This window comes from Camelus bactrianus, chromosome 10 (assembly GCF_048773025.1).
Source record: "Camelus bactrianus isolate YW-2024 breed Bactrian camel chromosome 10, ASM4877302v1, whole genome shotgun sequence".
In the NCBI taxonomy this organism is placed as follows: domain Eukaryota; kingdom Metazoa; phylum Chordata; class Mammalia; order Artiodactyla; family Camelidae; genus Camelus; species Camelus bactrianus.
In genome coordinates, this window is record NC_133548.1 from 4,305,299 (window position 1) to 4,331,613 (window position 26,315).

At 55.1% G+C, this 26,315-nt stretch overlaps 1 protein-coding gene across 2 annotated transcripts; it reads right to left on the bottom strand.

Moving 5' to 3' along the window:
• Positions 1 to 754: 754 nt before the first annotated feature.
• IGHMBP2 (immunoglobulin mu DNA binding protein 2) lies at positions 755 to 26,306 on the bottom strand. 2 transcript variants are annotated; one of them, XM_010956777.3, is made up of 15 exons: positions 26,152 to 26,306; positions 24,267 to 24,436; positions 23,112 to 23,295; positions 22,799 to 22,896; positions 20,671 to 20,834; positions 18,957 to 19,151; positions 17,438 to 17,585; positions 11,222 to 11,396; positions 10,158 to 10,340; positions 9,841 to 9,959; positions 9,173 to 9,267; positions 8,102 to 8,225; positions 6,374 to 7,237; positions 4,047 to 4,219; positions 755 to 1,832 (listed from the first exon to the last, which is right to left on the bottom strand). In XM_010956777.3, exons 1-15 carry the CDS (start codon positions 26,235 to 26,237, stop codon positions 1,635 to 1,637), a joined length of 2,976 nt encoding a protein of 991 aa, XP_010955079.2. In that variant the 5' UTR covers positions 26,238 to 26,306; the 3' UTR covers positions 755 to 1,634. The 2 variants fall into 2 exon arrangements, 1 of the variants encoding a protein (XP_010955079.2); XR_012509501.1 differs by having other exon boundaries at positions 1,697 to 1,832; positions 2,884 to 4,219.
• Between the last annotated feature and the right edge of the window lie 9 nt (positions 26,307 to 26,315).

Genomic DNA, 26,315 nt, shown 5'->3' on the forward strand with positions numbered 1-26,315 from the left:
CCCACACGCAGGGCAGGAGGGGGCCTGGACATGGGGATGGGCCGGGGTCCCCATGAGAGGTGACACAGAGGGGTGCCAGGCCTGGGGTGGGGGGCGGGCCCAGCACTGACAGAGGAGAGGCCAAGTGTGTGGGCCTGGCAGGGAGAATGGGCTCCATCGTGCTAGACAAATGGTGTTCAGGGGCCGATGGCACCAAAACCCCCGAGAAACTGCGGCCCGAAGCACAGACCCTGCACACCAGTCACCGGGACAGCCCCGAGACTGGAATGACAATTAGGGGGAGGGATCCGGGGGCGAGCCCAAGTCGGGAGGGCGAGAGCGGAGGGGCGAGCCCTCGGGCTGAGCAGGTGACGGGGAAGGCGTCAGGCCCACGGCGGAGGGTGGACCCCCAGGTGCCGAAGAGGCCCCCGCCCTGATGCCAGGCCCTCTTCTCAGCAGCGGCTCGAAGGCAAAGTGCCCTCCTCCCCACTATCTTTCCACCGAGCCTGGCCTTGTGTTTCCCTCGTATGTTTACAGCTCTCAACCTGCCAATCTGAAACTTCCATTCTAGTCGGTGTAAAAGTCAAGCAGATCAGTAACGTCTTCTCCCCATCACCTATGACAGGACCAGAACTTTCCCGGCTGCGGCCTGACACCCACCTTCCCCAGCAACCAGAGTATTCAGAGCAAACACTGGCTCACCTGAGCTCTCAGCCACTTCAGAGAAGTGACACTTTGAGCAAAGAGGGGAAGAATGTTCACTTAGACACAAACATACTGTGAGCCGCGTGCATATGTTTTTATTTAATTTTTAAATAATTTACATCTCTTTGAAACAAATAAAACTCTGAGACTAAAATAATACATCCGTCTGAGGTTCTCTCAACAAGGGACCCCGGAGGACACCTCCGAGAGGGCTCTGGACTGCAAGTGTTACCCCTCCGCCCTCGGGGACGGCTCTCTCCGCAGACCACCACCGGGCACGGCGCCGAGGCCAGGCTCACACCCGCCAGGCCCGACCTCCAGGCTTCCCGGAGCTGGGAACGGCCAGAGCTGTGTCTGCTGCCCTGCGGGGCCAGGGCGGGATCACTGCAGCCACCAGGAAACGGAAGACAGAAGCGGCCTCGGCGAAGTCACAGCGCCGATGAAGGGTGAGCCGGCCGCACGGGGACACGCGGGAGAAGGGCTGGGCGTCCTCAGGCACCGGCTCCCAGGGCACAAACTGAGTGCTCAGGTGCCGCCCTCACCTGACAAGCTGAAAGCTGGCCAGCCCTGGACAGTGGGGTCGTCACTTGTACAGAGCCTGAGGCCCAGGCGCCTCTCCAAGGGAACAGAACCTCCCCGACCCTGGGCAGCAGCCCAGGAAGCTGATGGCAGGACCAGGACGCAAGGAAGGGGGACGGTCCAGGGCAGGAGTGAGGAGGGGGCGTGGCACTGCCAGGCCCACCCCAACACTGGCACTGAGAAAGGGCTACAGGCCCCAGCTGCGTGTCCCCGGGCCTCTCCGCCACCTTCGTCACGTCAGAGAGGCTCATGACCGCGTCCGCCCACAGGCACCTCACCCCGCCACCCAGGGGAGATGGTGCAGGTCTGGTGGCAACACTGTCACCAGCAGCAGCTACGAGGAACAGAGGGCAGTGTGTGACGCCCAGCCCTCACTTCCCCTTCTCCTTCCTCTTGCTCTTCCTCTGGCCGGTCAGCTCGTCCAGCTTCCTGTCCAGCCTCCTCTGGAGCTGGGCCCTCTTGGCAGGGTCCAGGGACCTGTCCTTGGTCCCACTACCAGCGTAAAGGACTCCTTCCCGGCTGATCCTCTGCCGGGCATGGGTGTGAGCCCTCTCCCCGCAGCCGTGGATCTGGGAGGACAGGACAGTCAGTGCCAGGCCGGGTAGGGACGAGGCCCCGAGGGCTGCTATCACAGGGCTGGGGACCACGAGCCCCAGCGCAGACCTCGGAAGGGCTCCCTACTCTTCCTGCACATGGACCCTCGCCTGCAGGCTGCCGGGGGGAGTAGGGAGGGGACCCCCCACCCTGGCAGGGCTGGCGGCTGGAGCCCAAAACCCATCCTGCAGCCCTGCCCTCGGCTCAGCCCAGACAGTCCTCCGAGCCGAGGCCAGTGCGGGGCAAGTCCCCACCCCTCCCCGGCAGGGCAATGTCATGCCACTTAGGTGGCATTTAAGGTGTCAGCACACTCGGCGGAAACCGCACTGTGCGGGTCAAGCGCCTTTCCGCCCGATTAGCTCACGGGCGCGTCTCCCGAGGAGGAGCATCGTCAGCTACGGATAAACACTTCTTTCTCATGACCCAAGTGCCAAGTGCTCCACAGCTCGCACCAGCTGACGGGTCCCCGCTGCGGGCGGGTGTCACACACTGCGTTTCAGTGAAGCTCCAGCCCGACTCCTTCCAGGAGGAGGGAGGAGGGAAGAGCTCACTCGGCTTCTCCAGGTGCCAGCACCACGTCCAGTGCTCAGCACGCGTGTTCTGTGATTCCTTCTAGAAAGCGGAGGAGCAGCCTGAACCCACTAAAGCCTGTGCTTCCTCCGCTGCCCAAAGGAAGGGTGTTTGCCTTGGAAACCGCGAGGTGGGTCCCATGTTCAGACCCAGCAAGATCCCAGGACAGGCAGCTGGTCGGCTCCTCTGGCCCCGTGCAGGTTCCCCGAGCCCCCTGGGCCCGCCCCCCCACCCCCCCGGCACCCGTCCTTCCTCTGCCCCTTCTGGGCGCCCCCGCCCGCAGCCCCCAGAGACAGACGTGCAGTGGTACCCCGTCCACGTGGCCCAGGACCCCAAACCCACCGCCTCACAGCAGCACCGAGGAGCACAAGCCATGCATGTGACGGGAGCCGGCGCCCAAAGCCCTCACTTGACCATTTCTAAACGTTCCAGATAAAAGTCTAACATTCCGTGCACCTTATGAACAGGCTTGACCATGGAGAGGCCACGCCACTGTTGGAGGAGGGCCAGCCTCTCACCCCGGGCTTTCTGGGTTCAGAGACGAGCAGAGCCACCCAGTGGACGGCAGCCACGCCCCCCGACCTGCAGAGAGACTCACTGGGACAGACCTAGCCCCTCCACGACGGCGTCGCCTGCCCCTCCTCCCCCTTCCGAGAGCCCCACTGCCACCCTCCCACCACCCAAACCAGAAACCCAAGGGCCACTTTGGGTCTCTGACCTCTTCTCATCCTTGACATACCACCAATTCAAGGAGCTCCAAATTCATCCCCATCCCCAGGGAGACCCTCGAGGTCTCTGGCCCACATCCCTGCAGTCACTTCCCACTGCCTCCTGGCCTCACCTGCAGGGCCACTGAGTCTCCGGCTCACAGCTCTGCTGAACCCCCAACGCTCCCCACTGCCCTCAGGACGAGGCTTGACCCCTCGAGGCAGCTTGTTGGGCCCTCCTGGGTCTGGATTCTCACCCTCACACATGACCCCCAGTGGCCCAAATGCCCTGCAGCTTCTCCCCAGGGTTTCCACATGTGCCACCCAGCCCAGTTCCCTGCCTGTCACCTGTCAGGTCTCAGCCCATGTTACTTCCTCCAAGAAGTCCACTCTGATGGGCAGCTGGGCAGCCCCGCTCCCTGCTGCCACCCCTGGGTCCCTCTTTGGAGCACACGATACCATGTGCTGGCCTCTTATTGGCTCCCTGCCGGGCCCTGCACCTCCCAGGGCAGAGATGAAGTCTGCTCTGACCCCCAGCTCCCCATGCCTGGCAGAGGCCCTTCCCACTCGTATGAACTCAAGGAACAAATGAAAATGCAGCCAGGCTGCCAGCCCACTTCAGACCGTGGGCCAGAGGCCCCCTCCCACCTCTGCTAAGTTAACCCACTGATCGGTCCCCAGGACACTGGAATAAAATCTCCTGTGCCTGAGCTCCCGCCAACTCGGCTGTAACTCAGCGCATCTGGTGTTTTACTTGCTTGTGCCCTGATGTGCTCTAAACAAATCATGAGTCGGTGTCGGCTTTGAGACACTGAGAGTTCACAACCCGCTTCCGTCTCCATTTGGAGCCCGTCTACGGGGAACAAAGCCCGCCACCCCTGCCACACCCTGAGCCCACAGTGGGCTGCGTACCTCGGGCAGGTGGTGGCTGAGGCAGTACCGGCGGCCGCAGTGCTGGCAGAGCTGGCCCAAGGTCGCGACACTGGCTGTGCACTTGGCAAGGCCACAGGTGTTATCAGCCTTGATGGCGGCCGAGACTAGGGCGTCAAAGTCCTCCTCGGCGGGCAGATCCATGGCTGTGAGTCCTGCGGGGAAGGGGCGTCACTCAGATGGGGAAGGACAGAGCAGCAGAGGAGAACAGTCCTGCTGGGCCCGCGGTGGCTTCCTGCCCTCGGGGTCACAGCGAGCGAGCAGCTGCACACTCACTCCAGCATGGTGTTTGCCCTTCACTGAGCCAAGGACCAGGCGCCCGGCGGTGTGAGCTTGGGCACGGGCTCCTGGAAGAGGCTGGCAGGGCACGCAGCGTGCCTCTGAAAAGTGCATCCTCTTAAATCCAGAAAAGCACTTAAATAAGGAGATATTCCTTTGTCATTAACTATCAAGACAAAAACCCTAAACAAATGAGGGTGCCACACAGGGGAAATGGTGAATTGTGGCCTGTTCACAGGCCCCGGGGTTAGGACACTGTAACGTCTATAACCAGATGCACAGAAATCTCCTAAAGTTGCAGGAAAACGCTCAAGAGTGGAAAAGAGACGCGATTACGTATAGTCGTAGTTCTACAACGTACACACACGTGTGATAGACACAGACTCGGAGACGGGATGACACACAGGAAACCATGGGGAGGAGTCTCCCAGCAGCTGACACGGATCATCTGGGGAGGAAGAGGCAGGACGCGCTGGCGCAGCACGTTCCCAGCTGTCCTCCGTAAAGGGCCCCGAGGTGGCCAGAACATAGGTCCCAGCGGCTGACCTCGGGAGGTAGGGGGCACACAAGGAGAACTGTGATGCCTCCCAGAGCCCCATTCACTTGCAATTGCCTCGTCCACGGTGGCCATTGCAGTCCTTCGAGGCAGACACTACTTAGCCATGGTCACCTGTCCATGGGGACACGTCCCCTACCCTGTGCCCCCAGATGGGCTATGAAGCTGATGCTTGGCCACGCCCCTCAGAGCAGTTCCAGGAGGCAAGAGACGGCCCGGGAGACACCCATGGAAGAGAGTGATCAGGCCACAATCCAAAACAGTCTTGTAAACGTGGTGCTGGCCAGCTGTCCTAGAGGACTCACACCCGCCCAACCCTCCCACAGGACAGGCAGGGCCGCCCGGAGCTCCCGGGCAGGGCCCATGCAGACGCCACGGGGCAGCCAGGGGCTCCATTCGGCCGCCGCTTTGCTGGTGGGCCTCCAGCCGTGGCCCTGGGGTCTACTTAGGCTGCGCCCTACTTCTCAGCTGCTGGGACATCAGCACAGAGCTTGGAGACCCCTGACTGCACAGGTCACATACGAGCCTGAGGGGCAGATGGCTTCTGAAGGTGGCTGCTCAAAGAAACGCTTCAAACACCGAGCAGAGCCAGCATCCCTGAAATGGGACATAATCTCCCCTGGGCGCTCTGTCCTCAAATGACCACACCTCACACCGACCTCCGACCTCCGGAAGGCAGGCAGGTCCTCCGCTCACACTCCCGGCTCCCGCCCCCAGGGCCCTCACAGGCTCTCAGCCTGGTTTAAAGAGGAGAGGAGCATCTCTTTCCCAGCCAGATCCCCGCTCCCCGAGGGCGAGGTGGCGTCAGCCTTGCTCACCAGAACAAAGCCTGGCACGCAGGAGCGCTCACTAAATGTCGTAGACGGGACCTCAGGCCCTGGGAGGCCGGCTCTGAAACCAAGAAGCCTACTTGTGCAGCTCTGCTCAGAGGAATTAAGTGACACGGAGAAGGAGACCAGCTCCACGGTCTTGCCAAGAGGGAAATGGCTCTGACGAGAGCTCACAGAAGTTTCCAGAAAATCCAGGCTGTGACCACCAGGTCTTAGAGCTCCATGCCCACAGATGTTCAATCACAGTGCAGGCTGAGGGCAGAGCAAACGGCCCACGGGAGACCCCGCATAGAGCCAGCATGGCACAGGATGTGACAGCAGGGCACGCAGCCTGCCTGGGACCCTGTGAGAGCCCACGGAAGGAGGGTTGGGGTCCGTGACCGCCCTCCCATCCGGAGGGCTCCCGTGCCCACCCCGCCTGCTCCTCTAGGCCCTGGCCCTGCAGTGGAGGCCCTCCAAGTTCTTCCAACCTGCCAGTCCCTGCACGAGGCCACTGTAACCAGTCACTGCCCTCAGGGAGCTCAGACCACACACAAAACGCAGCATCAGGGAGACGGCACCACCAGGTGGATCGCAAGCAGGGTGGGGCAAATCCCTGGTTAAGGGGACCCCACGACTGTGTTCTCGCCAGTTGACCGACTCACCTTTTGCTTTCTTCTTCTTTTCTGGTAACTTCCGCAGCCCTGAGCCCGCGGCCTGTGGCCCCTCCCTGGTCTGCTGCTCCTGCCGGCCCCTCGCCCTCTGCAGCCTTTCCAGGTGTAGGGCCCTCAGGTCCAGCTGGTCCCGGCTGCCCGGGCCCCTGATGGGGGGCTCCGTCTGCTCCAGGCTGGGGGGCTCTGTCTGCTCCGGGCTGGGGGTCTCCGGACAGACTGGGGCCTTGCTGTCGGTGCCGGCTGGAGGCGGAGGAGCTGCAGGGGCTGGCAGGACTCTCTTGCTCACAGTTATGAACCTCTCCTTCCCTTCACCAGAGCTGTCGTGCCTCAGCCCCAACTCCTCTGCTATCTGATGTACCCTCATCCTGTCGTGCGAATTCAGGGAGGCAGGAAACTCCAGTTGCGTTTCCTCACTCGCCACAAACTCCGCTATCATAGCCCTGAAGTGGTCTGCGCCATCTCTTCGGGCTCCCTCGGGGCCACCTGCATTGACGCTGGGCTGAGCATGGGCCTTGGAGCCCAAGGGCACCCCGCCCGGCTTCTTCCGGCCTGGCCGGGCCCCCACGGGCTGCTGGCTCCCAGGGGCCTTCCTGGCAGGCACAGCTGAGCCCTGGGGCTTCTCCCCAGCCTGGCTGTGGACCTGGGGACTCTCGTGGGAGTAGTTTTCAGGGACAATGTCGTCCAGGTACTCAAAGGCCGTGCGCACTTCCCCGTGCTCCGTGAAATAATCCACCAGGGTCTTCAGGAAGGCGTGGTTGCTGACAGTGTGGGAATCGCAGACGACCGCCACATGGCGTCGTGCACGGGTGACGGCGACGTTGATGCGTCGGTCCTCAGCAAGGAAACCAACTTCACCTACAAAAGAGCCGGGGTGGGTGGAGGGTAGCAGAGACTAAGGAACAGGAATCGGGCTCTTCCCCCGAGTCAGCAACCATCACCCAAGAAGGCCCATCTCGCCACTCCGTCAGCCTCCCCGGCACCATGCCCCCCGCCCCTACAGAACCATGGGGCCACGTCCACTCACGCACCACCGCCTCCAGCACGGTGCCACAGTACCTGAGGGGGCTCCTCTCCAGTTAGTACAAATGCCTCTCCCTACGCCCTGGCCTGGGAGACAGCCCCAGGGACGGGCTGTGGCTGAGACACGAGGGCAATGCAAGGGGCGTTCCAGTACCTTCCTTCTCATCCGCTTCCAACCTTGTACTGCACCCGAGTGACAAAGCCCCTGAACCAACAACTGTTCCTGGGGACAATCTTCTCACCAAATGGAGCAGGCACCAGCCCTGACAGCATGAAGCCGTGCCCTGAGGCTAAATGCACCCTGAGGCCAAAGGACAAGCTCTGGGTTTAGGGCCGCACCTCCGCAGCGGGGAGCCCAGGCCCCCCCAGCACGCCGAGCTCCCAGCCCACAGCCCCCTCCGGTCTCTAGGCCCCCACGCTGTCCCTCCTGCTGGAACACCTCTCCCCACCCACCGACGTGGCTCATCCTGCCGCGCTGGGCTCGGGTCACCTCCTAGGACCACTTCTGCCAACTGGGCGCTGGTCCCAAGCGGGTAACCACAGGGGCCCTCGGCACGCCGCTCTCACCACCGGCTGTCCCGTCGCTCTCCCGCCTGACGCTGAGCTCGGAGGACAGAGACCACCTCCACCGCCAAACGTGCAGCAGCAGAAACCCTTCCTTCTGTGCTCCCCTGGAGGACCCTGACGAGCACTACGCACCTTTCCTGTTGGATCTGACGAAGGACAGTATCACGGCCTCCTTCTCCCGGCCCTGGAAGCCATCGACGGACTTAATTTCAAGCTCGGGGTGTCTGTGCGCCAGGCTCTGTCTGAGCAGGTCCACCTGAAAACAAAGCAAGGCCGTGGCCTCCTCACAGCCCAGGTCAGGGGGCTTGGACACCCGGCCCTTCAACTCAGCGGAGGCCTCGCACAGCAGAGCTGCCAAGTCCCTGGGGAAGCCCAGCAGGAGCCTCGGGGTGACGGCTTCCAAGACCCAGGCGCACGTGAACCGGCAAAATTACACACGGAAAGGGTCAGATGCGACCCCACACCCCGACACTGACGTTTCACCACCTCTTTTGGCTCATGACGACCATCCCCTCACACAGCCCTACATAAGATGCCTCTAAACCAGGATGCCAGCATCCACCAGCCTCATAGTCCTTTGAAGCAGGTGCATTTTTCCTACCAAAGGAGATAGGCTTTGCTTCATAAGCACACAGACACTAAGAGGAAAACGTGCGAAAACCCAAGAGAAGGGCGACGCCTGTTGCTTCTGCTGGCCCACCACCTGCACCCTTCTCCAGGCGACAGCGGCACCCGACTTTCCTTAAGTGCCGTGCTCAGCCCTACGGTGTTCCACAAGCTGGGAGGGGCAAGGACCCGGCTCTCAGCCACATGACGTGCTCCAGGATGGGACAACCTGAGCCAGACCAGGAAAATTCAAAGCTAGGACTCCCGTGGGAAACCACGTAAAAAGACAGGCTGCCCCCCAGGACTGCCTGTCAGGACGACGTCAGCCTGAGGCTGCCCAGCCACCCGGGAGAGCAGGCTGACGACGAAGCCAACGTGGGGAACCGGGCGAGGGCTCAAGACGGGGCGGGGCAGGTCAGACAGAGGCTCCTGCTGACGTCATCTGAGCCCTGGATCCGGTCCTGATGTGTCAATCCCAGCCTGGAGTTTTTGGTCACAAGAGCCCAGAAATCACCCTTTTTCTTTAAGCCCCCCTGGGGTGGCTAAGTGGCAAAGACACGTGCAGAGACGGCAGTGGGGAGGGGTGTGCTCTCTCACCTGCAGGTTGTACGGAGTGATGACAGCAATGTCGCCCGCTCGGACGCCAGCGTCCACCAGGGCCTGGACGTGCAGGCTGACGAGGCGCACTTCGCCTGGGGAGTGAGCAGTCTTCAGTACGAGGGCCGCGTGAGCTGACACCCGTCACCCTAGCATCAACGCTGGACCTCCTAGGTGCTGTGCTGTCTGTTACGATGACCTTGCCCTGTGCCTGAGGCAGCTTCCCAGGAGCTAGTACCCTGAGGCAGGGGCTGCCAGATGGAGTACAGGACGCAGGAGGCCCAGCTGAAGTGCGCCTCCTTTCTGACGGAAGCTGGACCAGGCATCCTGTTTCCCTGGCAGGCCTGTGAGCGAGGGTCTCATCCCAAGGCCGAGCCAGGCAGTGCTAGGCCGCTTGGTCCACAGCGAGAATACACGATGCTGCCCAGGCTGACCCGCTCTCTTGAACCAGTCCCGCCTGTCCATTTAGGAGAAGACTGATCATGCCCAACCTCTGCGGGCGTCTGGCTCAGGACCCCTGCCCGCTCCCCCGCCACGTGCCCCCACCTCCTCTCCCCCTCCCTTCACTCAGCTCCTCCCCAAAGTGGGCAACTAGAGGGGCTTCCGTTTTTAAAGAGGAACTCAGGTCTATTTAAACAAAACAGCTGACCCTTTCCAAGCAAGCTCACCAGGGTTCCCTTTAGACTGATCATCCTCCTCTTCCAGTTCAAACAGCCCGCAGCCGGCCGTGTCCACCAGCAGCAGAGGAAGGCCCGTCTCCTCCGTGGCAGCCACTCCCGGGAGATCTCTGCACACGGCCAGAGACAGAACATGTGAGGCCACGGCGATAATGCAGCTCTGGGGTCCAAGAAACAGAGCCCGCACTTCCCTTCCTCCCCGCGGCACAGGCCCTCCCACAGGAGAGCGGGGCGCACAACCAGCACGAGGAGCCGCAGGTAGAGCAGCCCAGCCCAGCACCCAGCATGACAGACACTGCGTCACTCACCGCAGGAGGTGCCTGGCCACAGAAGGGTGGGCTGTGAGCTGCCCACGGTACAGGGCCTGCGAGGCCCACTGCATGATGGCCCCGTGCATGCGGTACTGCACCGTCAGTGTCCGCACCGTGCTCCCGCCGTGCTCCTCCGCCAGGCGCTCCATCAGGCTGAGGGACAGCCCCGCCAGCGCAGCTCTGTGCCCGGGGAGGAGAGAACAGGGCAGGAAGGCCTGAGCCCCCGAGTCCACCTTGAAACTGGGGACGATGGAGGAAAGCAGCCCCCAAACCTCAGACGCAACTTGTTCCCCACTTCTGATCTGGTCCTAGTCCTGGGACCTGAGAACATGTGACTTTACGTGGCCGCACCGAGGGAACTTCAATTCAACAAGTAGGGGCTGAGTGTGCACCAGGTTCTGAGGCCGCAAGGACCACACCACCCAACCCTGGCCTCCAGGAGCCCACAGGCTGGCAGAGCTTATGTCTGGACAAGGAAGGGTAGTGAGCCGGGCAGGGGATGCAAGCAGGAGAGGCACCAAGGTCGGCACAGCCAGCGTGACCAGAAACACCGCCCTGCCCCGCTGGGCTGCTGCCCCAGCACTGCACAGCCCGAGCACCTGCTCACACAGCAGGCCGGACGTTCACAGAAGGACTTGAGCTCAGGATTCCTTCTAAAACCGCCACTTAGAGTGCAGCCCTGGGCACGTTCATGACCTCTGCCCCCACCACCTACAAGCCATCGGTCAGCTGCCTGCTGCCCACGCCCTGCTCGCTGGTGACCTGGGACAGATGGCTGCCCCTCCCTACTCGAAGAGCCCCCATTTCTGGAATAGGTTCTTCTGTGTGGGTGGACTGAACTGTGCCTTCAACCAAAACATCCCCAGGGTTTTCCCTTCCCCAGAGCGGGAGCTCAGACACCCAGGAAGCTGCCTGCCCGGCACATACCCCTAACTAAATACACCAGCTCTGGCTTCCCAACACAACCTAGAGCTCCAGGTAAGCCCAGGGCTTCCTGGAGGACAGACAAGGGGGTGGTGGGTGAGGGGCAGAGAAGGGCACTCCAGGCAGAGGGGTCTTACTTGTGAGAGACTGTGGTGGGGGGCAGCTGCTTGTGGTCTCCAGCTAGGATGCACTTTCTGGCCTGCAGCAGGGGGATCCAGCAGCTGGCTTCCAGGGCCTGGGCACACTCATCGATGACCACGATGTCGAAGTGGCCGTCAGGCAGCAACTTCAGAGGGCCGTCCAAAGAGGCGCCTGATGGAAATCAGAACTGTAAGCCTCTACAGAAGGCACTGGCTATGTCATAACAGCTGTCGTCATGCTGAGAGAGACACGCAACAAGCCGCTGTTTCATAATCTAGCCTCGCGCTAAGGCCGCGAGTAGTATGTCTGCATCTCGGGACAAAACTTGGGAAGGACATACAGAAGCTCGTGGTGCCAGCCCACCTGTGTTTAAGGGTAAAGTGGAGTGTCCCTAGCCACGGGCCACTCCAGCGTTCAGTCACCAAAATTAATCACCCCTTTGGGTGACTGGAAGGCTGTCTTAATTCTAAATATTGTCTCTGTATCATTTTCTAAATTTACAATTTAATTCTCTTCTCAGGTATTTTCTTGGACACACAGAACGTTAACCGCTGAGCATTCACCCAGGGAAAAACCCCCACGTGTCTGACAACATGAGACCACCACCCCGACTGCTCTGACGCGGAACACAGAGCGGGACAGGGGAACGAGGTCAGGTGTGAGCGAGACCCGGCCCCACCCCACACCAACTCTCGCAAACAGTGGTGGGGCCTTGGGCAAGCCAGCCAGCCCTGGGGCCTCATCTGCCAAAGTGGGCAACCCCTGTATCTCGCAGGGCTGTTAGGATGGCACATGCTAACACAGCACACAGGTGCCCTGTAACACACACACGATGTTTAAGTACATATACAAAAATGCAGCATGTGTATCACATAACACGTGTGAAGTGCCTGCCACAAGAAGGTGGGCTTTAGTAAATGCTAAACACATTAGCTCTTGCCCTTTTCCCTAGGTTACTTACACTGAGATATACACACACACATATGTAAATATAAATGCATACATATTGCTTTATGACTAAGATCTATATGCTGATAAATGTCCTGAGGTTGGCTTTTCAGAGACGGCCAGGGAGAGCGTCTGTAGAGGAAGCAGAATGTGGACCGGGCTCTGGATAACGAAGAGATGTGTTCAGATTATGGATGTGACTTCAGGTGCAAAGGGAAGCATTTCTAGGAAACTCATTCTGGTTTCCCGGTCCAACCAGGAGGGACCTAAAAGGCCACGTGCTAACCTTTTCAGCAAGGTGTGGGGGGGAGCTGTGATTTCCAGCCAGGGCTGCATTTAACGTCAGTCAGAGAGCTACGTGTAGAAGAATGAAATTAGAACATTCTCTAACACCATACACAAAATACATTCAAAATGGACTAAAGGCCTAAAGGGAGGACCGGATGCTATGAAACTCCTAGAGGAAAACACAGGCGGGACACTCTGACATAAATTGCAGCAATGTTTTTGAATCCGTCTCCTAGAGTAACAGAAACAAAAGCAAAAATAAACAAATGGGACCTGATTAAACTTAAAAGCTTTTGCAGAGCAAAAGAAACCATAAACAAAACAAAACAACACCCTGCAGACTGAGAGAAAATACTTGCAAACAATGTAACTGATGGGGCTTAATTTCTAAAATATACAGACAGCTCATACGGCTCAATAACAGAAAACTAAACAACCCAATCAAAAAAAGGGCAGAAGATCTAAATAGACATTTCTGCAAAGAAGACATCCAGATGGCCAACAGGTGCATAAAAAGATGCTCCACGTAGCTAATTATTAGAGAAATGCAAAACTACAATGAGGTATCACCTCACACCGGTCAGAACGGCCATCATTTCTAAGCCTGTTTAAGTGCTTACGTATAAGTATATAATTGTATAAATATTTCAAAATATATTTATATAATAACAATTTAAAAAAAAAAAGAATGGCCTATCATTAAAAAGTCTACAAACAATAAATGCTGGAGAGGGTGTGGAGAAAAGGCAACCCTTCTACACTGTTGGTGGGAATGTAAATTGGTGCAGTCACTATGGAGGACAGTATGGAGATTCCTTCAAAACCTAAAAATAGAGTTACCATACGATCCAGCAATACCACTCCTGGGCATATATCCAGAGAAAACTCTTAATTCAAAAAGACACGTGCACACCAATGTTCATAGCAGCACTGCTTACAATAGTCAAGACGTGGAAGCAACCTAAATGTCCATTGGCAGATGACTGCGTAAAGAAGATGTACTCTATATATACAGTGGAATATTACTCAGCCATAAAAAAGAATGAAATAATGCCATTTGCAGCAACATGGATAGATCCAGAGATTGTCATACTAAGTGAACGCAGACAAAAAAAAGACAAATATCATGGTATCACTTACATGTGGAATCTAAAATATGATACAGATGAGTTTATTTACAAAACAGAAACAAACTCACAGACATAGAAAACAAACTTATGGTTACCAAAGAGGGAAGGGAGGGAGGGATAAATTAGGAGTCTGGGATTAGCAAATACAAACTACTATATAAAAAAATAGATAAACAACAAGGTCTCACTGTAGAGCACAGGAAACTATACTCAATATCTTGTAATAAACGATAATGAAAAAGAATCTGAAAAAGAATACATACATGTGTATATGTATGTATTGTGTATATATGTACAACTGAATCACTGTGCTGTACACCAGAAACTAACCACAACATTGTAAATCAACGATACTTCAACAAAAAATGTTTTTAAAAAGTCAGAGAAGGATGTCAGCAGAAACAGCTGAGTAAGGACCTCTAAAAATCCTCCCCTCCAATAAAGCAACGAGAACACTGGCAAAACTATCAGAACCAACCTTCTCAGAACTCTAGAAATTAACCAAAGGCTTGCAGCAATCCAGGAGCATCTAGTCCAAAAAATGGCTAACCCTGGGCAGGACGAGTGGGCTCTGTGGTCCCTACGCACAGGCACTGTTCCCCGGCTCCTTGGTGGCCTAGAAACAAATGGCCTGTGATCACAGTGACAATCAGCAGCCTGACTCATGGGGGGACAGAACTCCTTCCAAGCCCCATCCCCAAAGAACTGCCACCATCAGAGCTGTCTGCTGGCTCCCTGGAAGGTCCCACTGGCAGGACCGTCTTTATCTGACCTGACTTGGAGCTTGGCCACTGCAAACAGCCCTCTCCCCAGGACTGCTGGTGGAAAGCAACCAGAGGCCAGTGCTGCACACCAGTGCTCTGGGAGGCAGTGGATAACAGCTGGAGCAGAAGGCCACACTCATGAAGGGCCGCGTGCTGCTCGGGGAAGACCCAAGGGGGCCTTGAGCACTCACACCTGGCTCACCCCGCAGCTCTGTGCCAACAGGAGATGAAGGCTGGGTCAGAAGTCGCCTGGCTGAGCGCTACAGTGCTCCCCAACACACACAGAGCTCTCGGCAAAGACCAGCAGACTTACTGGTCCCAGGACTTCAAGGGCATCTATCTAACCATTGCCTGACCACAAAGCCAAGTGAGCAGGGGCTGCAGCGGCCACTCAGGACGCAGAGCACAGACTTCACAGAGCCAGCTCAGGAAAACCACTAGACAAACACCAACAACAAGGAGCAGCAACAACCCTGGGGAGGGAAGAGAACCTGACCTCCAGAGCCACCACGCTGTTCTTCAAGATACTCAGTCTCCAACAAAGAAATCACCCACAAGGAAACAAAGTCAGGCCCAGATACGGACAAAAAGCAACTGACGGAAACCATCCCTGAGAAAGCCCAGGTGCTGGATTACCAAGCAAAGACTTTAATACCAGTGACTTTAAATATGATCAGAGCAAAAGGAAGTCACAGCTGATGAAATAAAAGAATCTGTAAGAATAACGTCTCACCAAATAGAGACTCTCCATAAAGGGCCAGGATTTTTTTTTTAAACTCTGCAGCTGAAAAGCACGATAACTGAAATTCACTGGACAGGCTACACAGCAGATCTGAACAGGCAGAAGACCCAGCGAACTTGAGGACAGGTCAACTGAATTATTCAGTCTTGAGAAACAGAAAGAAGAACGAACGAAGGGAAACGCGCAGCGCCTCAGAGACCCTGGCGCGCCGTCGCGCCATCACACACATCGATACACACTCAACAGGGGTCCCAGAGGGAGAGCAGAGAGCGAGGGGCCGAGAGAACATCTGAAAAAAAATGACTGAAAACTTCCCAAATCTGATGAAAAACAATGCTCACATCTAAGAGACTCAACACACTCCAAGCGGTTCCCTCAGAGGCAGCCGCACCGAGGCTCATAGTCAAACGGCCAAAAGGCAGAGAAAGCAGCGAGAGAGAGGCAACCTGTCCCTACGGGGGTCCTCGGTGCGACGGACACTGCCTTCCCGCCAGAAACCGCGCAGGCAGGAGGCGGCGGGGACATGTTCACAGCCCAAAAGAAGGAGGCTGTCAGCCGAGAATTCTGCCTCCAACAGACACTCAAACACAGACAGGAAAAAAGACACCCCAGAAAGAGGGAAGCCAAGGCCCGCCCTTCAAGAAGTGCTGAAGGGCGTCCTTCAGGGGCAGATGAAGGACGCCAGACAGTAACTCCAGTCCACAGGAAGCAGCGAAGAGGCCACCAGGGGCAACGACGCAGGGAGACACAGAAGGCGGCGGCACAGTATTTCTGTAGCTCTCTTCTTGTCCTGTCTGATTTAAAAGACAACTGGACAAAGCAATAATCACAAAGTGAAGCAGAACCCGGACTCTGTTCCTTAGCGCAGGTCCCATGAGAGGCTGCGGCAGACAGACCCCAAGGCGACCCCCGTGCCCCTGGCCTCCTGGTACTCACACCAGCTATGACCCCCAGTGCCTTGCTTCTAGCCCACAAGACCTGGCAAAGGTGATGGGGTGTCACGTCGTGATAACATTACACAAGGTTATAACCCAGCTTGCTAGAAGACTGTTGCTTGCTAGCTTTTAAGAACCAAGTGGCCACATTAGAAAGGTTGAAAGCAGCTAAAAGTTGTCTCCAGCTTAAGCGGCTACTTTTAGACCAGACATGGTAGATTTCAAAGAACATGACTAGCGATAAAGAAGGTCGTTCCACAATGAAAAACTGGCTAACTAATAAAGAGAACACAACGTTTACGCCCCTGATAAAAGAGCGACCAAGGACATGGAGCAAACACTGACAGAACTTCACGTAGAGACAGACAAACCAAATAGTCGCAGGTGATTTCAACACCCCTCTCTCAACAAGCGACAGGACACGTACACAGAAATCAGCGAGGATGCAGATGCGCCGTCAGCCATGACAACGCTCCAGCAAGACCAAAGAGCACACTCTTCTCAAGTGCACGTGGAACACTCACAAAGACCATATTCTGGACCATAAAGTAGGTCTCAAGGAAATGGCCCAAGTTGCACACAGTATGTCCTCCGCCCACAAGGAGCTAAATCAGAAACCAGTGAGAGGAAGATAACCGGAAAATCCCCAAACATTTGGGAAGAAAATACACTTCTAAACAATCATGGGTCCAAAAAAATTAAAAGGGAAATGAGACATTGTTTCACAATGAATGAAAATGAAAACACATGAGGATTTACGGGTGTCATGAACCCAAACACGCGGAAACCCGTACAGCACTAAATGCCCACAGTGTGAAAGACAGCAGGTCCCAAGTCAGCATAAGCCAATGCCCTCAGCTCCCACCTCAAGACAACAGAAATTGAGAAGCGAATTAAAACCAAGTGAGCAGAAAGGGACACAGTAAAAATCAACACTGAAATCAACGAAACACAAAACGGGAAAACAACAGAGAAAAACCAGTGAAGCCAAAAGCTGGTTCTCTGAGATCAATAAAATTAAGAGACCTCTTGCCAGCACGTCAGGAAAAAAGAAAAGGACACAAATCACCGATATCGGAAACGAAAGCAGTGACATCGCTACAGACGCCACAGACGCCTTCAAAATCACAGGGGGCCCTACGGACAACTTTGTGCCTATAAATTTAACAATTTAGATTAAATGGACAAATTCCTTGAAAGACACAGGCTGGCTCACTCAAGAAGAGACACACTGAATATCTCATTTCAATTAAAGAAATGGAATTTGCAGTTGAAAACCTGCCCACACAGAAAACTCCAGGCCCAGAAGAGCCCCACTGGCACATTCTACCCAGTTTCAAAGACAATTCCACAAACTGGTCCCAGGAGACCCAGGAGCGGGGCACGCCTGCCGGCTGCGCCTCACCTGTGTTTGTGGCCAGGACCACGCAGGCGGCCGTCAGGCTCTGCAGGGCAGCCGCCTCCTCCCGCTCCTTCAGCTCTTTCCTCAACAGCCTGATCTCATTTCGAAAATCACTCCTCTCTCTCTTGTCCTGGGTCTTCTTGTTTTTCAACTACAAAGAAAAGCAGAGGGAACATCAGAATCTTGATACGACCTCAGACTTACTTAGCTCTTTTTAATTTGCAAAGGGCTTTTATTTATGGTCACTTGCTCCACTTCCGTGAGTCCCTTAAAAGGCGCTAAAAGGTCAAAAATCTTTCCTGAAGGAGCAACAGATCCACGCAGTGGCATCCTGACCTCAGCACCACTGTCACCTGCACAGCGGAGGGAGAAAGGGAGAGTGAGGTCCACGAAGCAGACGGCGTTCTCAACTGGGACCTGAGCCAAGACCAGCGGTCGGACCTCAGCCCCAGTCCCGCCCTGAACAGAGTCATCAGACCTGCTCTCGGGGAAGAAACAGCACCTGCCCACGCCAGGATTTGGGTTTTAGCAGCTTTTACACAAAGAGAGGCCGAGCTTCTCTCAGTATCCCTCACCTGTCAAGAGATTAAAGTATTTTCTTCAACCCAAAAAGTGTTTCCCTGGACCCTGCCTTACTTCCACACTCAAAGACACGCAACCCTCTCCTCATCTGTGGCGTCTGCCTGGAGCACGGAGTCCGGCAGGGGTGACAGGAGGGGTGCCTAACTTACAGAAAAGAAAATTCCAAAAAGAACTGATTTAAAAAGGAACAAGAAACGGAATTACTCACATCTGTGAGAGCACAAATCCCATCACTGCATATTCCTACAGCACCTTTAACCCCGAGTGACATGCGTGTGCCCTGGTTTCCGCCCCTGGTGTTCCCGCTACTAACAGGCCCACGGGAACACCTGCCTCTCCGCACCAGGCCTGTGAGGCCAGGACTCCGAGGAGAGGAACGTGAGGCAGTGAGACCAGCGGACAGTGAACAAACACCTAAGGGGATGTGGGGACGTGTAAACCAGAGGACCCATGAGCTCAGAAGTACTAAACTGCCCGAGGAAACTCGGTCTCAAACTGGCTTGTCACCTACCTTGTTCTCTTTACAAGGATCACGTAAAATGGACCCAAAAATTAGGGACAATACATATTTTCCGAATTTTCATTTTCAGTCTGCCTGTTTTTGTTTGTCAATATTATCCAGCCAACAGGATCAGTACTCACAGAGGGAGTGAAGGGTGGGGGTGTGGGGGGAGGCTGTTCAGGACCCTGAAGAGGAATGTTTCCCGTAAGACACCTGCTCTCCTCTTCATGAAACTACCTGAAGACAGGTGAGTCCCTGTTAAGCGCTGAGCACAGGTCTCTGTCAAACGTGGGCGTCCCGACGTTTGAAATGATTAAGTGACTCGCCAAAGGCCAGAGAAGGGCGAGAGGAACACAGGCAGACGTCCCGCGCTCCGGGACCGACGGCAGAGGCACACGCTGCACGCAGCGCGGACACAGCGGGGTCGCACTCAGAGACCTGGTCGATGTCCCTCCGGATGTCGGCCACGATCTGGGCGCCATCGCTGCGCGCTAACACCGCGTCCAGGGAGTGCCGCTGAATGGACTCCAGGAGCCGCGCGGGGTGCCCCAGGCGCACGATCCTCTGCTTCCACCGGGCCAGACGCTCCACCAGGTTGTCCACGGCGATGTTAGAGGGGGCGCAGCACAGAACCTGCGGAGCACAGCTCAAACTCAGGCTCGTGATTTCTTTTTTAATGAAATCACTTAAGTTTACATTAAAGCAAACAAAGTCTGCAAGAGAGGTGGATGGAGCGCGCACCAGTGGGGAAGTGGAAGTGGAAACGCACAGCGGAGAGGGCGGACGAAGGCAGCCTGGAGGCGCACGTCGCTGCAAGCCGACATGACTTCCGGGCAACCAGGCCTCAGTCTCAGGAGCCTGTGAGCCTTCCAAGCCCAGGAAAGTCGACTTGCAACGGGAAGGAATGTGCCCAGAGACAATCAGGGTGGGACATCCGTCTCACCCCCAGTCAAACCATTTTATCATCTGACAAAGTGGAACCTTTCTGAATGGGCTCAAATCCTGCTCCCAGAACTGCAGTCCCACTCTTAGGTGGGGTGGGGCTGGCAGAGGAGGTGGAGGGGTCAGTCCCTACCCACGCCCACCCCTAGAGCAGGAGGCCACGGCCAGCCCTCCCAGCACCCTGGCTACGCCTCCACCCCACCCAGGTGGCCTGGGCACATCTGCGCCACAGCGGGCACACAGGTGCCACAGAAGCACCCAATTAAACCCCCAAATCTGCTTCCCGCCAGTAAGTCATCTTTTACAAGTTTTCAAATATCTGTGCCAAGACACTCTGTGGGAAAGCACTGGACGTGGCTTTGTAACCAAGTGACACACTTCCCTGCAGCTCTAAGGGCCGCAGCTCTGCCCACAGAGAGGCGAGGCTCAGAGCAAGGGCTCTGGGAGTGGGTCAGCCCAGGTTCAACCCCGGCTCTGCCACTCACTGCTGAGTGACAGCACACGCGACCTTGCTTCTCAGTTTCCTCTGTAAATGGGGCCACACAGTCCCTGCACCAGGTCAAAGGAGCAGCACAAGGGAAAGCTTAGGATGATGCCTGGTCTGTAAAAAACACCCAGTGTCACCCTAAAAGTCAGTAGCCAACGTTTATGAACCAGAAATTTTTTTAAAAAGCTTTCCACGTGCTCAGAACCCGTGATGACTCGTGTTGATGCAGATGAGGATAAAAGATCCTTTCTCAACCATTAAAAATATAAGCGAACAATAATGTTATTGTTCACATCTATTATATACGTGGATGTTATATTCCACATCTCAGAAACCAGTGGTATCAATTAACCGGACCATCTGATTAACTGAAACACGTCTGTCCCCCTTGACCTGCCGCAGGGCCTCCTCCTGCAGGGCACAGACAGGCTCTGACCACCCCCATGCCCACGGCATACCCAGCATGCCAGGCAGGGCCTGGACACAGAGCACGGGTCCTGGACGATGGCCTGGTCTACAGTAACCCGGACCTCAATACCCCAGACAGACATTCCCAAGCGTGATCCCAGAAGTCAAAAGGGCCCAGCCCAGCGCTCAGTCAGAAAACACTCAGGATCGCTCCGGACCAAGCCCACCCGAGCCCAGGCCAGGGCCCCACTGAGCACCTGTGAGCTGCAGCCCAGGGCGATGGGTGCTGATGGGGACCCAGCGCCCACTGCCCACCTTCGAGCCCTGTTTCACAGCTTGAAGAATGATTTCGACCACCGTGGTGGTCTTCCCAGTGCCAGGAGGCCCATGGATGATGGCGAGTTCTTTCTGGGATAGTGCGAACAGAACTGCCTCCTTCTGGGAGGCGTCCAGGGAGGCGTTGCAGAAGGTCAGCGGGGCTGCAGGAGAAGCGGCAGTCAGGACCAGCTCCCCACCACCACCACCACCACCCGGCATTTCCTCCCTACACCTGCACAGATGGGGGCGAGCAAGGCACCAAAGACAGAGCTGGACTGCCCAGAGCTCAGCCGGTCAACACAAAACCTGCTTTGTTTCCACAAGCTCTCTCCTGGAACTGGATGCTGCAGCCCGGGGACCACAGGCCTGCTTCCCGAGTCAGGTCTGGCTGGAATGCAGCCCCGCCCGCCCACTCACACACTGTCCCTGGCTGCTTGCTGATATTTCAGCCCAAAAAGCTGAAAATATTTACCATCTGTCCCTTTATTGAAAAAGTCTGCCAAACCCTGCTCCAGAATAACAGATTTTTCTGCAGTAAATATTTCTCAGAACATGTTCATTTCTACCATATTATCCCTTTTTATTTACCCATGAAATGACAAAAACAAATGACAAAAAAGAATTACTAGTAAATCCAGGACCTGTGTCTGCTCTGAATCTTCTGCGACCAAGAGTAATTATCTGCTATTAACTACTATATATAAAAATAGATATTTCAATTTTAAAGACATGCTAGAAAATAAATACATTTAAAAAAAGGTTAAAAAACAAATTTCTTCCGTATAGCACAAAGAACTGTATTCAATATCTTTTAATAAATTTTAATGAAAAAGAATATGAAAATGAATATACGTATGTATGTGCATGAATGGGACATAGTGCTGCACACCAGAAATTGACACGTTGTAACTGACTATACTTAAATTTAAAAAAAACAGTTATCTGCTTTGTATGTGCGGTGCTTCAAAAGCAGACACCGTTGTCCCAGCCTCGAGCCCGCAGCCCCACCACGCGGTGCTGGTCGCACAGAGGTGAGTGTGCGGGATCCAGGAGCACCTGGTGCTGACCCAGACAAGTAAGACTGAAACTGACTTGGAAAAAGGAATAGAGCATCCAACCCAAAGTTCCAGCCTGTGTCCCACTCCGCGTCCCTTCTCCCCTAGACAAGACGTTAGCAATAACCAGGACACATCGTGTCCCTTAAAACACAGCAAATAAAGCGCTAATTCCGTGTCCAGCTCACAGTAGCCTCTCAGTAGATATTTGGCAGAAATAAAACATTACTGTAACACGAGTGCTTCTGGGACGTGAGAAAGTACAAAGCAGCCCTGAGCTGAAAGCCGTCACATGGCCAGTGTATTAGCACAGGTGTGACGGGAAGAGGGTGCAGGGTGGCCTTGCTGTTAGAGTGACTGAGGCTATGCTGTAAAAATCGGCAAAGCCCAATATCTAGACGACTGTTAAATTCTGGGCAGCTGCTTAATGAGATGATAAACTCTCAGCATGAGGTTCTTCAAGACACTGAAGGAGATGAGAGTGCAGAGGACACACTGTGTGTGTGTGTGTGTACACAGATGTGGAGAAACGACCAGAAGAATACACACACACCCGTGAGGCTAACCCTAAACGGCAGGTTTCTGAGTGATTTGTTTCCCTCGTTGATACGCTTCTTTATTTCCGAAGTTCTACGACGAACACATATCACTCTTACAACTAGAAATAAGCTGTCTTCAATTTGAAGGATGCTGAGAAAATAATTAAATGCATTTGGAACTGAGACTTCACATACACACAAAAAAATGCCATCAGGCGTAAAGTACAATCAGCTAGCCTCCGTTTTCACAGGGCACTGAGCTGGAAGAAAAGTCCTGACATTTTAAAATAAAATATTTAGACATATTAGAAAAAAATCATTTAAAAAAAACCAGTGAAATGAGCTACTTCTTTGACATTGAAGGACAGAGTTAGTTCAAGCAAGTCACACTAAGAAACTTATAAGGAGACACGAAGGTAGATTTCTTCTCACTGCACATCCTCAAACCCCTGCTAAAACAGCCCACGGTCACAGCATTCTCGATATTGTCCACAGTGATTTCAATCAGAAGAAGAAAACCACAGCTCTTACGTATTTCACTGGCGGGACAGGGGGCTGCTCCCCCGAGAAGGACCTCTATGAGTGAGGATGCAGGGCCAGAATGGTACTTCTTTAGGGTAATCAGAGCCCTGCCAGGGGAGAAAATGAAAATTAGGCGCTTAGTGAGAACCAGCAATGAACTCAGAGCCAAGTCCCCACCCAATGCGGCCACCCGCAGCCCACCGTCTCATGCGAGGGGTGCGCGACCGACCCCAGTCCAGACATGCCTGCTTGCTTTCGACCAGCAGGAGTGAGATGTGTTTAGGGAAAACGTTACTTGTGATTGCCAGTCACACACACTTACTTTTTCAGTCGCTTATAAGTGATGTCATTGGCAAGTTTTAACAGTCTGTAGGAATTCTCTCGGTCCAGACTCAACTGGAGATCATGGGACTCATCAAAGGCCACCGTGACCAGTTTTGGGGTGATCCGGGTCAGGATCCCCGTGGCCAGCTGACCACTTTCGTCATATAGACCCACTATATCGCCTGCAGACACAAAGGCCAGTTACACAGAACAAAGTTCAATGTGAATACCTCATATAATAAATTTCAGCACATTTCAAATACCGCATCTGTTAGTTTCATTAGAAATGCAATCGGCAGCAGTAAGAAAAGACATTTTTAACTAACATCACATATGAAAATTTACTTGAGCTCAATAAAATATTGAAAACAAATGTAACAGTCAATAAAATATTTAAAGTGCCTACTCTGTGCCAGGCACTGTTCTAGGCACTGGTCTGTATTAAGAAAAAAACATGGACCCTGCCCTCACGTCAGGGAGGAGAGGAATAAATACAAAAACCTCTCAGGTGTCAGTGCCGAGCGCCTCAGGAAAGATGAAGCCCTGGGTCGAGGAGACGAGGGTGCCATTTTCGAGTGTGGGAAAGGCCTCTCTGAGGGGTGACAGGTCAGTAGGTGGGTTCTCAGTGAAGCACATGTAGGGGAGAACATTCCAGGGGGAAACAGCACTGGTGGCAGGGGGCCAGTGGTGGTTTGCTGCCCCCTCAGCTGGACCTCTCACTCCTGTGATAACTGTTTGGGGACTCGCCCATCGCCAGGTGAGTCTGAGGGGCCCCCCCAATGCCAGGGACAGAGCGCACCATCCACACCTGAGCCCATCAGAGCTCCACATACCCCCTGGCCAGTGACTGGCTCAGGGATGGACACAGGTCTAGATGACCAAAAGCCTCGTGATGGCTGAACTGAGAACTCCCTACTGTCATGCTTTCCTCTCCAATTGATCACACGTAACCCGGTCTTCACAATCCACACCTCAAGACAGCAATACTCAGTGCATGCCCATGTTGAAAACGCACAGCGGGGGAGGCGCAGCACAGCGGCAGAGTGCTCGATCAGCACGCAGGAGGCCATGGGCTCCGTCCCCAGGACCTCCATCAAACAAACAGCAGTAAGCTAATTACCTCCCCTCACAAAACGAAACAAAATGTACAGACCAGAAGTAAAGCCGTTACTGGGAAGCACGGCGGCAGACGCGCATTTCCTGGGCTCAAAGGCGACCAGCAGCCGTCCGTACAGCCCGGTCTGCTGGCTTGACACCTGCAGCTTCAGCAGACAAACGCCTCGGCTCTGGAGTTCTTTCAGAGGCACGTTTTCCTGCCAGGACCTGGGAGACACCCAATGTGGAGACTTCAGTATTTGTACGTTTCCAGTTTTGACTTCCAACCAGGCAGGAGGAAGGCAAAAGAGAGAAAAAAAAAACAGATGGAGATCTGTGCACAGGCTCTAAATCTGACCAGGGAAATTCTGAATCAGCCCCCCTCAAACCTGCTCCTCCAAGAGCCCCAGTGCACCCTGAGACAGACCCTTCACTCTCCCTTATCTTTTCTCCTCTCATTCCCACATCCTGGGTCCCACATGTCCCTGAGTCCGACCAGGTCCCTTCCATTTATACCCTGAATCCACTTCTGCCTCTCCCTTGCTGCCACAGCTCTGGCTCAAGCCCACATCACTGATCGTCCAGACTAAACCGAGCCTTCTAACTGCCTTACCTCTGGGTCCTCCCCTTCCAGTCACCAGAGGCAGCCTAAATGCAAAGCGATTCACTTCCCGGACCTGCTCAACTGCACTGAGGGCCGTCCTCTGCATAAGAATATAACACAAGCTTCTCTGCAAGGCCTTTCTCAAACCGACCCCTGTCCATGTCTCCACAGGTGCTGACTCTGCACTCGGCCCCGGGCTGAGCACTTTACTTAGAAATCACTGTATTCTCGCCTCACTGGTTTGCAGTGAGAATGATCTCGTTTTACAGACAGGATAACTAAGGCTGCCAAGTGACACAGCCACACATAATGCGGGATTCGACTAAGGTCAGTATGACTGCAAATGCTCTTAACCTCTGTAATCGAAAACCTTTAAAACAAATCCTCTCAACTTCTGTAGTGCAACAGTTGAATGCAAACTCTGGAATCAGCCTGCCTGACCTCACATCCTGACCCAACCTGTGTTACCTTGGGCAAGTTACTTAGGCTCTGTATGTCTCAGCCTCCTTAGACATAAAAGGAGAATTACAGTAACATACTTCACAAGGCCGGCATGAGCTTCAAAGGAATTAACGTACCTCAAGTGCTTTTACAGCCCTGTGTCAGCTCTCAATGTTTCAGTAGTTCAGAAACAAGCCCAACTCTCCAGGGCTCCCGACTTCGCTAGAAGGGCTGCCCTTGGTCCCCATATCTCTTCCAGAAATGCTCCGCCCCCGCATCCACCTTAACTCCCGTTGTTCTGCAAGCGCAGCTCGGGGACCACCTCCTCCAGCAAGCCACCCTCAACTTAATGCTCCCCAGGATCAGATGTTCCTCCTCCACGCTCCCACCGCACTGTCTCCACACATACACACACACAGCGTTAGCATGTCACGCTGGAAGGGAACTGTTTACGCTTCCATCTGCCCCTTCTGCTCACACCCAGCCTCTAGGTGACCGTATCCATGACTCTGCCTCACTCGGGGCCTGGCACAGAACAGCAACAAACATTTATCGGGTGGACGAATAAGGAAGAGGGCTGAGAACACGCTGGGGATCGAACTGGGGAGAGAGACAGAATCTACGAGTCAAAGTTCAGAAGGGGACTTCAGGCGGGGAACAGAAAGGGCTTCCCGAGGGTCCCCAAAACATAACAGGCTGCCCTGGGGGTGAAGAGGCTTCCATCCCCGGAGGCGGCCGAGCCTCCTCACAGCCGCGGTCGGGACTCGAGGGGCCAGGAGAGCAAATCCCTGCCCCTGGCCGGTCAGGCCGAGCTCCACAGAGGCTCCGCCCGGGGTCTGAGCTGGGGGCTGGGGAAACCGCCGGACCGACCCCGAGAGGCCCGGGCCGGCGGCCGTACCTGCGCTCCTCAACCTCCGCGTCTCTCTCGAGTTCCAGCAGGTCCAAGTGCTTGGTCACGAAGCTCTCCACAGCCGCCGAAGCCATGGCCGCCGCCCGGTCCGGGCGTGGAGCCGCGGAGGTCCGTTTGCCGCACGGGGCGGTGCTTCCGGCCGGGCCCGGTGC

Bases quoted from the DNA above. Each gene is read 5' to 3' on its own strand.
- IGHMBP2 (XM_010956777.3), bottom strand. From the start codon at position 26,237: ATGGCTTCGGCGGCTGTGGAGAGCTTCGTGACCAAGCACTTGGACCTG. The intron at 23,296-24,266 runs GTCTGTACATTT...TTGTGTCTGCAG, and splicing joins CAGTAACGGCTTTACTTCTG to GCGATATAGTGGGTCTATAT. The intron at 4,220-6,373 runs GTGAGTCGGTCA...CCTTCCCCGCAG, and splicing joins AAAGAAGAAGAAAGCAAAAG to GACTCACAGCCATGGATCTG.